This window comes from Thermobia domestica, chromosome 3 (assembly GCF_964235325.1).
Source record: "Thermobia domestica chromosome 3, izTheDome1.hap1.1, whole genome shotgun sequence".
Lineage (NCBI taxonomy): Eukaryota > Metazoa > Arthropoda > Insecta > Zygentoma > Lepismatidae > Thermobia > Thermobia domestica.
The window spans coordinates 93439170-93453853 of record NC_137456.1 but is presented as its reverse complement, the minus strand read 5'-3'; the positions used below and the strand labels follow the sequence as shown (position 1 = coordinate 93453853).

The following is a 14684-nucleotide window of genomic DNA, read 5'->3' as shown; positions in this document are numbered from 1 at the left end:
GTTCTTTTAATGTGTTCGGCCATGATTTGTATTGTTTAAATATAAAAACAATATATATATATATATATATATATATATATATATATATATATATATATATATATATATATATATATATATATATATATATATATATATATGTATACATATATATATTGTTGATACATATACATATACATATATATATTGTTGATAAGACATGATAATGAACAATTTGTAAATTGGTTAAAAACTCGCTGCTAGAACGGCCTGTCTCAAGTGGGAGTGTACCTTTTGCGTTCTTGGAGTGGAGCGTTAGAATATTGCTAAATAGAAAAAATATAAAAGACACTTGACAATCTTATCCGCCCTAGCTGAAAATCTTATCTACGCTGCTGCAAGGGAAATCTTGAACGAGATACCTGTGGCTAGTAGTTTGATAATTGAAAATGAGGGGGAATGCTCTGAATTTCCTGAGTGAGTAATTTCCTGAATGTGAGTGAAGTTAGTTTAATTAAATTCTCAGGGAACACAATTTTATTTTTCCATGTGGGCCTATTACGAAGCATTATGTTTTAATAGTATTCTTTTCTTTTTTCAAATTTTGCCGCCCACTAGACGTGCCGCCCTGGGCGGTGGCACGGCTCGACCCCCCCTCGCGCCGGCCCTGATGGCATGTCTGGGAATTTCACCCTGTAGGGAATAATCCGTACACCCATTGAATATTAATGAAATATGCATTTTTTGATTGTGTATGAGAATTCCTTTACGCTGATAAGGACCACCATCCACAGTCTCTCGAATTCGAAATAAGTCCTCTTGAAATTTGGCTTTTTCGCGATTTTGGACAGCCCTAGCTCTGAAACTATGCACTTTTCGTCATAGGTTCATATGAACTTTTTCTCTTATTCTGATGTGACGAATCACCTCTTAAAGTTGGTCGGTATAGTTCATTAACACCCTGTATATATATATATATATATATATATATATATATATATATATATATATATATATATATATAATATATGTGTGTGTGTGTACTTTATTCTGCTTTGGTAGGCTAATAAACAGGGTGGCACATAAGTAATAGATGCGCTGTAACTTTAGCAGAGTCGGCATGAAAATAATACAGATGGTTTATTTTGTAACACAAATATTCTTTAATATGTTTTACATTATATGATCAACTTGCATGCCAGCGGCAATACAGGCCTGTGATCGCAAAGACACAATTTGACATGATTTTACACACAGTTCATGGAAAACAGCTATACATTCCTCAGTAATCATATCCTTCAGGTCCCGTAGGGTGTTGATGTTGCGAGAATAAATTTTATCCTTGAAGTACTCTCACAGAAAATAGTCTGGTGCGGTGAGGTTAGTAGAGTAAGCCTTTCATTCAAATGGCATGTGACGCCCGACTCAACGTACGAGGAATGCCTGATTCAGTCAGTTTCATACTGTTGTGGCATAATGAGAGTGAACTCCATCCTGATGCCATTACAACTGATCAAAGTGGTCTATTTGTTGAAGTAAAGGGTGAACAGTGTTCCTAATGAGCTCCAGGTAATTCTCACCACTGACGCCATTTTCAAAGAAGAAAGGCCAATGACATTTTAGTACAGCTTCCCCAGACCATGGCCCCGGGACTTTTGTCATCATATTCGACTACTACATTTGGATTCGATTCACGCCAATAAACATAATTATGACTGTTTACACTACTGGACAGGTGAAATTTGGCTTCATCAGTCCACATCACACACTGTTCCAATTGTAGGTCCTCTTCCAACTTCGTGAGCTACTCTTCAGCATACAGTAGGCGGCTTTAGTGCATCCGGTCCATACTCAAGACGCATACAGCGATGAACTTCTTGCATGCTGCCCGTTGCAGAGTACGCATCTAATTGTTTGCTCCAGAGGGATCCTACTAGTCGCCATTTCAGAAGTTTAATTTATCAGAGAAAAAATACTTTAGAACATTGTAATATGACACTTTTGTTACATGTTACAAGTTAAATCTGCCAGAAAATGCTCATCCGCTAGAGATTATAGTGATTCAAACTCTAGTTTACTACTTATGAGCCACCTGATAATTTAAATCAACCACACAATTCTAAAGAAGTGCTAAAATTATCAGGAAGTGTATGTTTCTGATTTTCAAGAATACGATACATTATATACAGTGTGTCCATAAAGTTGCGCAACCCAAAGTTTGATTGCATATATCTTTTGAACCAAGAACGATAAAAACAAGAGACTTGAAACAAATGTAAACGTGTTCTATGAAGATATTTTCGAGATCATGACAGATGTTGGAATTTTGCAACGTTTTTGTGTAGTAACCAAAGAAAGTACGTAAAGTGTAAAATTAAAAAAAAAAAAAAAAAAAAAAAGTATAAAATTTAGAAAATCAATATTCAGTTGCAGAAAGCTAATCTCCTTATGGGTGAATCCCTGTGTATATATGCAGTATGCATCAACATTTATCCATTGGTGCGAAAATGTGACAAAAGTCGATGCAGTGTTGCCATGTAAAAAGACTATTTAATACAAGTCCGTAAAATGGATTTTTTTTATTACAGAAACGCGACTTCTGCCAATAGTGTTGTCTTAAAATTACGTCAACGGCTGTGTTTTAGGTTAATTAATGATAAGCAATGAGAATTTGCACATAATTGATAACTTTAGTTTTTATGCAAAAAGTTGCGATAAAAAAATTACTCACCTACAGCTGGCAATCCTGGAATCCTCGTGGAAAGCACGAGCAAAAGCTCGAAGTGGCTGCCGGCGTTCTTGTAAACTCAAATTTACACGCTCCACCATGTTTCTTGAGACACATATAAGTGTGTTCCTCGTGTTTGATTGAATTTCTGTTTCAATGTTCGTCTTCAATCCCTCAATGGTCCTGGAGTTATTCTTGTACACCATATTTTTTTAGGTAACCCCATAAGAAAAAGTCAGGTGATGTTAAGTCTGGAGAACGGGAGGGGGATGATGTGGTCACCAAAAAATTCCCTTCACATTTCTGTTTTGTTGGAAGGGTTGCGAGCTGCAGGTAATTTTTATCGCAAATTTTTGCATAAAAACTCGTTATCAATTATGGCAAATTCCCATTGCTTATCGTTAATTAACCTAAAACACACCAATTGCAGTAATTTTAGGACAACATTGTTGGCAAGAACCGTGTTTCTGTAAAAAAAAAAAAAAAAAAAAAAAAAAAAAAAAAAAAAAAAAATCAATTTTACGGATTTGCATTAGTTATTTTACATGGCAACACTGCATCAACTTTTGCCATTTTCGCACCAATGGATATTGATTTTATTGATTTTGTACATTTTTTATTTTACACTTTCGGTACCTTCTTTCGTTACTACACAAAAACGTTACAAATTCCAACATTGGTCATGATCTTGAAAATATCTAAGAGCACGCTTACATTTGTTTTAAGTCTCTTGTCTTTTTCGTTCTTGGTTCAAAGGATATACGCAATCAAACTTTGGGTTGCGCAACTTTACGGATACAATGTATAATATAGCTCAATCTGTGCTATATTCCTTAAATACATTATAACTCATCATAAACATAGATGAAAAAATGTGCATGTAGTAAGAGAGAAGCAGAATATAACAATATTAATCCGCTGATATTCAAAGACAGACATTTCTCTTAGGATCGTCCACCAAGTTAGTGGTCTTTCTGAAATATGCTTCCAGGTGTTCCTCAAAGGTCAAATTTTAGCGCATTTATATTACAAATAAATTATATACTAAATTGTATTATGTAAATTATTGTGTACGTTACAGTCTGAAATTAAGTCAATAGCCAATTGCAAGCAAATGATATTTCAACAATAAATGAAATTGGTTGAAAGGGAAGAAAAATTTAATTCCAAATGTGGATAACAATTTCATATACTAGAAACAGAGTTACAAATTCTTTGCGGTCCTTTTATATTTCCCGAGTTTATGTGAATTGCTTGAAATTAATTTTAAAAAATTACAACGTTTCGTATACAATGATAAGTTTCCAAAGTAAAAACATGCTACATTAACGCCTTCTATTAAAACAGGGGAAAATCATGATTTAAAGATTGCTCACTAACTGTACTAACGAAAAATCAAGCAACTAACCCTTGACATCGAACAAAATCAACCGTAAAAGCATGTGAAACATGACTCGACATCGGACTAATATAGCAAAATTAAATGTCAAGTCTCAGTCGACAAAGGACCAATCGAACAAAATATACCTAACAAAATACGTAATACTTAATAGAGTGCCAAGTGCGGTGGTCAGTTAGTTAGTGTAGCCCTATCGACCTACTGGTATGGAAATTAATTATTATTTTAATAGTTGTTGCACATCCAAAGCATGATGGCAGAGGGCCTGCTTATCGCAAAATGTTATGTAAAATTTTTAATATTTTGCATAAGAATTAAGATTAAAAAAACTTTTTTTTTTCGAATCTTGTAATACAGAACTTAGATTTTTGTCTTAATTTTGTTAACCACAAAAACCGTTATTTTACATTATTCCATATGTATTTCACATTATTTTAGTTGCGATTTGTAGCTCATTTTGAGAGCCATGAATCCGAAATATAAATATATAATGGTAATATTTATTTGTTTATTTATTTCAGATATGCAGCAGTTGCAATATCCTGCACATTGGGTTTCCATATACCACACGCCTATGCGAAGAAGAAAGGAACGGGAAAAAGTCAGTGAAGTATGGAAGACGTTCTTTGTGAATCCACATGAACCTAACAGCGTAGTATGCAGGTTGTGTGGAACTACCCTAAGCTATGTAGGAGGAAGCACGTCTGGAATGAGAAACCATTTACAAAATAAACACAGACAGAAAATTCGTCCTGAGCCTCGCGTAGGCCAATATCCACCAAATGTTCCGTCAGTGCCTAACTTGCCTTATCATCCTCCACAGATGCCATCTCCGTCAAGTTATTTTCAGGACGGTAATTTAGACGGTCAACATGTGCAGGATGCTTCCTCCATTGAATCACCTACTGATATGCTTCGGTTAGGAATGGGTTCGAGAAAAGTTACAAAAGAATTAGCTATTATGTGTGCAACCGATTTCTTGCCTTTAGATATTGTGAACGGGAAAGGTTTTCGGTGGTTTGTGCATCTTTTAGATTCCAGTTGCCAATTGCCAGGGCAACAGGAAGTTCAGGCTGCCGCTGTTCGCCTGTGTCAGACACTAAAAGTAAAATTAAAACACGAACTACAAAACAAACCGTGTTCCTTGTCTCTAGAAGTATGGTTTGGGTCGTCCGTCGATAAATGTCATCGCGCTCATAGGCAGTACCTGACTGTTACAGCACACTTTTTCAACGATGCATGGGAAAGTGTGGCAAGAGTATTAGGAACATTGTTGCTACCAAAAGAAGATGAGGATAGTGGCAGTTGGCTAGTGAATGAGATACGTGAACTACTATCAGAGTATAGCATTGTCGATTCTCAGCTGGTTGCAGTGCTATACGCTCCGTCAGACTTTCTTAAGAAGTGCATTAGTGATTTACAGTGGCCTACAGTTCAGTGTACTGCTCATTGTTTTAATAAGTGTTTAAATAACGTATTAAATAGTGCGAGTTTATCGAAGGTTTTAGAAACTAGTTGTAAAGCAGTTGAAACCTTGAAGGAAAGAGTTCATCTATATATGAAATTTAGTGACGATTTACGTGTATGTAATGAAAAATCTACTTCAGATAACAACGAACACCATATTGCACCTGCAAAGTGGAAAACAAGTTTTAGTTTTCTTCAAAAAGTGCTGGATAATAGAAGTACTATATTGGAGAATAGCAATCAGCCAGAAGAATGTGAAGCTTTAAATGTATGGCAAAAACTAGAAAACGTCATACCTGTGCTAGACCAATTGAAAACTGCAGCAGAAGCTTTGACTTTAGATAAATTCCAACCCCTCTCATGTGTTCTTCCTATAATTTTCAGTTTAATAGATGGACATCTTAAACTTGATTCGAGTGATAGCGATGTTGTCAAAGAATTAAAGAAGACTATACAAGACGAATTGGAGACAGCGCTCAATATTAGAAGTCCGGAATTAGGACAGTCTTCACTAGCTCTTGCGTCAGCATTAGATCCACGTCATAAAGCACTATTATTTCTTTCTTTGAAACAAAGGATTAAAGCACAAGAGACCTTACAGGATATAATAAAAAGTAAAGTGGATACAATGACCAAACCTACCGCGTCGACAATAGAAGACGACAGTAACGAAGATCGAAAACGTAAAATGTGCAACGGCGAAGTTTCATCGAAGAAGTCTAAAATGGAAGTTCTTTTAGAAGGAATGTTTGGTTACACTGCTCAAGACTCTCAAAACGATGGAGGTAATGATCCAATGGCTGAAGTAGTCTTGTATTTCGGGGAACCAGTTGCTCCTCTCTCCCAGGAACCGGCTACCTGGTGGAAAATTCATGAATCCAAGTTTCCACATCTTTCCCAATTGGCAAGGAAATTTTTGTGTATTCCTGCAGCTTCAGTGCGTCGCGAAGTAGCCTTTACGGAAGGAGATGACTTGCTCTCACGCCTAAGATCAGCAATCTCCCCTGATCAAGTGAATGACTTGGTTTTCCTCAATGCAAATTTAACATCATCAGATCTTGAAGAAATGGGGTTCGAAGTAGATGGAAATGATGATGATACTGGGAACAGTTGCGATAATAATGACATGGTTCAAGAGCTTCCAAAGAGAGAGCCCTTGTACTTGGTGAATTATGAAAGAGATGCAATGAGAGACTCTAATTCGTAAATATATAAAACTCTATATATATATACTTAAATCTTCAGTTATTATTATTGGTGTTGTTAAGCGTGAGTCTTCCAAATAAATCAAATAACGTCCCAAAGATTGATTGAATTGTTTGAAAAAGACAAGGGAATATTTGTATATTTATATAATACGCAGTACCTTCGACAATGTTTTGTTGCCAAATTAAAGGACTGACGGTGTAAGTAACTCTAAATCAATTTCTGTTACTGCATAATAATTATTATAGTATTTAGTCAGTAATTTAAAATGTAACTGAACTATTAAACGTAAAAAAAGCAGTTCTAATTAATCAGAGTATTTTTATGACATATTTAACCAACTAAAGAACAGTAATAAACTTAGATATCAATTGAAGCTGATATTACAATACAATATTTTATATATGAAATTTTTCCTCAATATCATAACGTTACGGTAGCTTTAAGGCAAGATAGTGCTATGCTACTATCTTATACAGTAAATCATCGATTATCGGTCTTCGAATTTAACCGACAGACTTTTACTAATGTAATAGAGAGAAAAGAAAGTGTTGAGGCAAAAATTTGGATCAGATTTTAAAAGGTGTGGTGATGGCAGCAGTCATTATTAAAAAACAACATTCAACAGGAAATCAACTGTAGCTTGAGATATTTTATCACCCTTCTAATGCCTAGCTGTAAGGAGTTGAAAACCCAATTTGAGATTTAAGTAATTTTCGATTTTACGGACACCGTTTCGGCCCCAATTAGTCTGTTACATCAAGGATTTAGTGCAGACTGGTAACTATCAGAAAAATACAGTTATTTACAATTTCACGTGAACACACCGACTGCTGGATGCAGCGTAAGAATAGATGTATCAATATACAATCATTATATACATCCAGTTTTTCGATAACATTGATTCTCAGAACCCTAAAAAATTATAGTTGTTGCATTTCTTGGTGCCAGTTTACTCTCTTACGAGCTTAATAATTATAGTATTTTCTGAATAAATTTAGAGGGTATTTAGAATTTTACTGGGCAAAACGGGGTAGTACTTCATTCATCTGCTAGTTTTCAATAAAAATTATAAAAAACGGTGCGACTTTCCCTGATTTTGTACAGTTCACTGTAACCGCAATACTGTAGATCATAGAAATACGTAATAATTACTGTACTTAGATTGCCTAATCTACAATACCGGTATTTAATATCAGAAATTTCTATTATCATTTTCCTCAAAACTATTAAAAATATAGCATAGCACTACCCTGTCTTAGTTCATCATTATTACAAGAAGTATAATATTCTATTACGAGGTTAATATGTTTTGTATGTGGTAACCAGGGATTCGTTTTACAAAGTACACAAGCTTACAAGTGTCCTTTATTAGAATTAGCAAAATATGAAGCTGAAAAGAACGGTGATAATGTATATTACTGAAGAATAATGTATATTACTTAAGGTTTTAACTTGTGCCAAACAAAGACGGTTCGTAACTAAATATAACATGACTCGCGCAGCTTTTAATTAAGTAACCATTTTCTGGGAGGCTTCCAATTATATTATTTTCTGATGGTTCGCATAACTAATAGAGTATTATCTTCTTTTAATGGATGTAAGATTTCGGGCACTTTCATTTAGATATATATACTTGACTAGGACAATTCAGTGTGTAAAATATTCGTAGAAAATTACTTTCGACGTACTTACATGAGTGTGCGTATTCATGAAATTTGGGAGAAACCAGTTTCAGGGTATGAGACAGCGATTTACTTGTTTCATCTTTGGAAAAATTCGTATACAAGCGTCTTCGTATAATATTTTTTGGGGGATGGGGACTTTATTGTCTTAAAAACAGCTCTGGAATTGTCGTGATTATATTAATTTTCTAATTTGGTTTTAAAGCAAGTAAAACAGTGAGTGGCAACAGTAACAATATGAAGAGAGCGAAAATTGTACACTCGTAGTCATAGAATGAAGTAAAAGAGAAATTAGTTCACACAGAATATATAAAATAAAACTTGAAATCTGTAATGCATTTTAAAAAAAAAGTTATTTGAATTTTGTGATCTGACACTTGAAGTGCGATTATGTAGTTAGTAGGCCATAGTGAAGTTACTCTACCATAGTGGAAACTGTTTAACATAATTATTGAGACAATTACAGAATAATATAATGAGTTTATGATAGAATGAGATGTGTTCATGGAGATACATAGTTTCGATTTGCAACAGAATTCTCAGTCTGTACTAAATCCATGAAGAATACTCAAATTTAATTCAAAACAAAACTTTCTAATTTGCAAAAGTGCTCATACTTGAATTTGTGTCATACACTGCGCCATTAAATACACAGTGTCAATATTCCACAACGTTCCTAAGAAAAAAACACTAAAACCTAAGCAATTCTCTTACATATCCAAAGACAATGCAATTTTACTACTTATTCTGTTTATGCGTTGTATAAACATTGTTTACTCCAAAGTATCCAGCGTCAACAAATAAATCTATTGCATGTTCCTGAGACACACTCTACAAACTGAATAATACGTCTTAGGAATTCTGTTGAAAAAATCCAGACATCTTTAGTTTATATAGAACCACCAAATTTAGAGTTTAAAATCGTATGGAACCCCTTTAACAATGTAATTATATCATCAATTGCAAACTCCTGCTTCTCATTTGAGACTTCCACTAATACATGTTATACACATGTATTAAATTTCTAATAAAATTTCTATCTTTTCTACTGGTAGCAACATACATAGAAGAAACATTAACCATGTAATTCATGAAAAAAAAGTTTACGCACCAAATGCATGACAGCACTTAATGTCTAATTTATTTATTAATTTATTTTTCTATTTCGTCCTACTGAATAACTTTCGTTAGGAAGAGCGGACGTTTCGTTGTAAAGATTGGGATTTTTATATTGAAACAGCCGTACCCCATGTTTGTGGTCATAAATCATATTGTCTGCATGATTTATACTACTATTACATATAATTTAAAAGCTTGTGTTCTGACTTCCTGGATATATAGACCATGAGAATCCACATTGAGGACAATCGGAGATATAGCTCCGGAGGATAAATTCTCCCCTGGACCACTTCCTGAAATCATCCAGTGGCTGTTGGTGAAGACAAATTGAAGGTAAGTGGTCACTGAAGCAAATACGTGAAAATGAAAGAAGAGGTTGCAGAGGAACTCAGCATTGTTTATTCGACCACAGTAGTGCATTTGAGGAAACTATGGATAAGTGGATGCCACACAAATTGACAGAGAGTCAAAAATATCCATGTTTTAAGTTCAACACTACGCTTCTGCTTTTGTGCTACGAAAACGATCCATTTCCTGACCACACACCCAAGGAAAAATGAATCTTGTGTGGGCCGCAACCAATACGTTCTACCAATGGTTAAATCGCGCTTCCACTCCTAAAACCCTTCAAGAGCCGACGATGCACACAAAGAAGTTTATAGTGATTGTCAGATATTTCGTAACTGCACTGATTCACTACATCCAGGGTTCTTACAAAATTACTTTTATCATATTTCCTGACTGACGACATTTGATAAGATAACGGTGTACTGATGATGAATGCCTGTAAGAGCAAAAGAAAGGTTTGGGCCAATGGTACTCAGCTGCGTGCTGCGAAAGATCAGATACTTTCTGTCTGTAACACTATGCAAACCAGTGTAAGCTAATCAAAGAATTGCTTGCTATTTGAGCTAGCGAATAAAGTTTATAAGACATCTTCAAATAAAATTACACATTAACGTTAAACTTCTTTAAGAAAAAAAAAATAATAAATTAGCCACTCTTCTTCCCAGCGAGCAGCTGTAACTTATGAATTCTTAAAATATGTCAACAAATTGCTCTGTTAATTTCGAAGAAAATAAGACGCACTCCCCAACATTTAGTAAACAAACGAAAAAATAATACTTTAATGGAACTTCTCAACATTTCTTCGAATTCAATAAAATGAGAAAATGAAACAATGAGTTAAACTTTTCAAAATAATGTGTAAATGTATATGCAATTGTGAGAATGCAAATTGAGAAGTTTTGAAACTCTCTGATTTACCCCGAAACCTATATATTCTTTGGGGCTTTTAGATTACTTTAAACTTTTAGATCTACAGACCTTAACTTATTTGCATTTATGATAAAGTAAAGAGTTTCTTCTTTTACAAAACGTTTCAATAAATTTACAATAACAGTGAACAATTGTTAGTTTAAAAATGGTTCTAGCTCCAACGCCACAGATTTGAAAAATGTAAGATTAGCAGGCATGAGCGGATCTTGAACACCTGATTTCACTTTGCTCAGGGTGGAATTTTTGGGAAGTTTAGTGTCAGGACTTTCAATGAAACCTTTCACATTTTCAAAATTTTTAAAACTCTGTCTACACAATCAGCATTTGACACCGATCGAACTTCACTTTTTTTTTTCTTTTTTTTTTTTTTTGGGGGGGGGGGTCAGAATTTCCTCTGAATTTTCACTGTTCTTACAAAGTGAGACAAACACTCCTCTTCGGGCTGGTGATTCACTAAATAAGTAATAAAGACTTCGTAAAAATTTGTTGAGGTTCCATTCAACCATTAAATGTCCCCTTAAAAGAGCATCGAGTAGCACATGCAAACCACAGGATTCAATCTGTAGAAGTTTGGTTTCACTTCCCTGTATCTATATTTCAGTTTGTAGAGAAGTTAGAATGACATTGAGTCCATTCATGCTTATTTGGAGTATCTTGGTCAAATCAAAACCCTCCGGGGAAACTTCTTTAAATTTCAACAAATCACTTGCAGTTGCCTTACATTTAAAAAAAAAATAATAATAAAAATAAAAATTAAAAAAAAATCAAGTACTTCGTTGTAGTATGCAATTTCTAGTATGCAAGTTCGTCATAGAGTCTATAACGAATACGTTCAAGGGAAGCCTGAGGAATTTTACCCAGGAGAAAACATTTTCCCAAGTAAAAATCTAAATTCTCTGTGGAATTCAATGCTAGGACGCACAAACTTCAGATAATAATTGTGTTCATGAGCTTTCTGGAAATTCTCCAGTACTATTAATATTACCGAACTACTATACACATTATCAATATTATTTCTCTTAGCCAATGAAACATTCTCGTAAATCGTTTATATTTGTCCATGAAACTGATGTAATTGGTAGATTTTGGTAAGCAGTGCTCCATGTAAAAATTTGCAGATCGACTGAAGTGCACATGAGTTAACATTTGAATCAACAAATAACTGATATGACAGCACAGTAATGGAAACACACTAGTTTCAATTTGCTGATTATTATCGAATGAAATGAAATTTCTACTTTCATGTTCCACATTTATGTCCTGTAGGCTGAGAGAGAGAGATGATTAATGAAAGTGAATTATTATAAAATATTTAGTGGAATGGTCATTGTGTCGCGAGAAAACCCACGGACACGATGTTGTCCATCATAAATTCACATACTATGGGATCAAACCAGGGACCCCTCTCAACCGTTCGGAACTCACGCTCACTCGACGTTATCCTTACGAAGTGAGCGTGATGTCGGAATGATGTAAGCGTGAGGACGAGCAAAGGTGATGTCGAAATGATATTGTGTGAGAGAGGTCGAATCAGTGTGATGTCGAAAAGATGTTATGAGCGTGAGGTCGAGTGAACGTGATGTCGAAAAGGTGTTGTGAGCATGAGGTCGAAATGATGTGAGCGTGAGTTTGAGTGATGTTATTCCAAAGTGGGCACCTTTACTCTCACGAGAGGTAAGTGTTCCATCACTGATCCACTGTGTTCCCTGATTACTGAATGAGTACGAACATTTGTAGTATATCATGACGAGTAATATACGTAATATTGTTTCGGTGAGTGAAACAATATAAGAGAAACGAACTTACACTGATGGAGCCTAAACTAAAACTAAAGCTTACGAACTAAAACTTCAAATATTTGATTTTATGAACTTTTTACTTCGTGAACTTCAGAAAACGTAAAAATCCCAATACTTTTAGGATCTAATCTTTTGTAAGTGTGCCGCTATATACCAAACATGACCCACACTCAGAGCATTATTTCGTATGAGACTGTGGAAAAGAAAAAAGTTGAAGTTTCAAAATAACACATGTTATACAGTACATAATGAATTCTTGCTAATATACCTCTTATTCAGGCTTGAAAAAAACTGAGCGCAAGGTAGCCATGGTTACTGGAAATACCAGTCTGGTGCATATATAATTTAAATCTAAAATATATAGATCCATGTATTAAAATTGTATTATTTTGAGAACTGGCGTTAGGTCTGAAGAAAAAATTTCAAGCATGGCTCTTGATCATGATGTTCCTTCGGCAGCCTAAAGTGCTATATTTGTAGCCGTAGTATAATAGCATGGAGATTCAATACATTTACAAAATGTACGCCTACAAAGTTTCAATGTATACAATTAACAGTGGGAGAAATGTATAGATGACAATATAAATTTTCAAAGCACAGGGAGCCAAGTTCCAAAAATAGAAGCTACTTGTAACAATAATATGTTAACTTCGATATTCTCAATCTGCGCGTGTTTTATTATTAATTTCAATTGATGTAGCAGTTAGACACCTACCGCCTTATGCAGAGACGTTTTGACGTATGATTAGCATCATACTAAATGTCGGACTACTGCAGGAAACAAATGTTAGTCGAACTCTAGTATGGTACTAATCACGCGTCAGAAAGACTCTGCATAAGGCCCCTAATGTTTCTGGTCTAATACAATGACGAAATAATCCTGCTGGAATAAGTCTAAAATATTTGAAATCAGTACATCACAGATAACTTTTAGTGTACTCTAAACTAGGAGAATAGGTATTATTTACATCTTATTTTTATATATGCAGCAAGTTTCTTATTTTGCCACCTTCCTCTCCACTAAACTTATTTGTAGTTATAGATTGCAAAATAAAAGCATTCCCTGAATTTTCAATACAGTTGAGAGAGGGTAAGATGACGTCACGCGAAAACAGCTTCTTTCTGATGTCCAGACGTTAAGTAGCATTTTTTTTTTTTTGCATTGTTTGAACCTCTGTAATCTTCGTAAGAAAACATTTTTTGAGATTTTTATATTGAAGAATAGTTCTACACGGTGAAGAAAGAAAGAAAGAAACAAACAAACAAACAAACAAAAAAAAAAAAGAAAAGAAAAAAAGAAATTGTCCATTACAGATTCAACACCTCTTTTCTGAAGTGACTCCAACGTATCTCCCAGATATTTCTTCGTTGTGTTTCACATATAATCCACAGGAGGCTACGCTGCCATATTGCAAAGGCATGTAAAATAAGAAGAGAGAATTTTGAACTCAGTGTTCGTAATGATATAATAAGATTTATGAATAAGGAAGCGATGTGTTCATGAAGAAATATAAAATGACAGTGTGCGGTAAGTTAAAAAAAAAAAAATCTTTAGAAATGTCTTACATCTGAAAATAGCACATAATGAAGCAGTTCAAGAAGATTAAGAATGTTTGTGTATGTTTGCAACAATTATACCTACAGATAAAAGCGTGAAGTAGCTTTCCAACTTGAGTATCAGTATTGCATGGTAACATCAAGAGTGTCGCGGGATATTGTTCCTATAAATTCACAATACAAAACAAATTAAGAACTTGAGACAAAATAATACTAAACTTCCTTCTTTTACGTTCAGTGTATTAACTGAGTAATCAAGATGTTGATTTCTATAATCCTGTGTAATATTTAATAATGGTACTAGATGTTTCTGTTTTTAATGTCCTCTATTGGCGCTATCAAATCGGTTGATGTTTTAACACTCCGAGTCAATCACGAGATTGTAACGCTCGCCACGCCAATACGAGTCATTGAACTAGTACATTCAAAGACAACTTTTTAATATTATTATGAAAGTGTAAACGTAA

At 34.4% G+C, this 14684-nt stretch overlaps 1 protein-coding gene across 1 annotated transcript in view; it reads left to right on the top strand.

Moving 5' to 3' along the window:
* The window catches only part of LOC145680614 (E3 SUMO-protein ligase ZBED1-like), a 33384-nt gene extending 25244 nt beyond the window's left edge, over positions 1-8140 (top strand). The window contains exon 2 of the mRNA XM_081751296.1: positions 4628-8140. Coding sequence (XP_081607422.1) covers positions 4628-6780 — 2153 coding nt within the window. The 3' untranslated portion in view covers positions 6781-8140. The remainder of the gene's footprint in view (positions 1-4627) is intronic.
* Positions 8141-14684: the final 6544 nt, after the last annotated feature.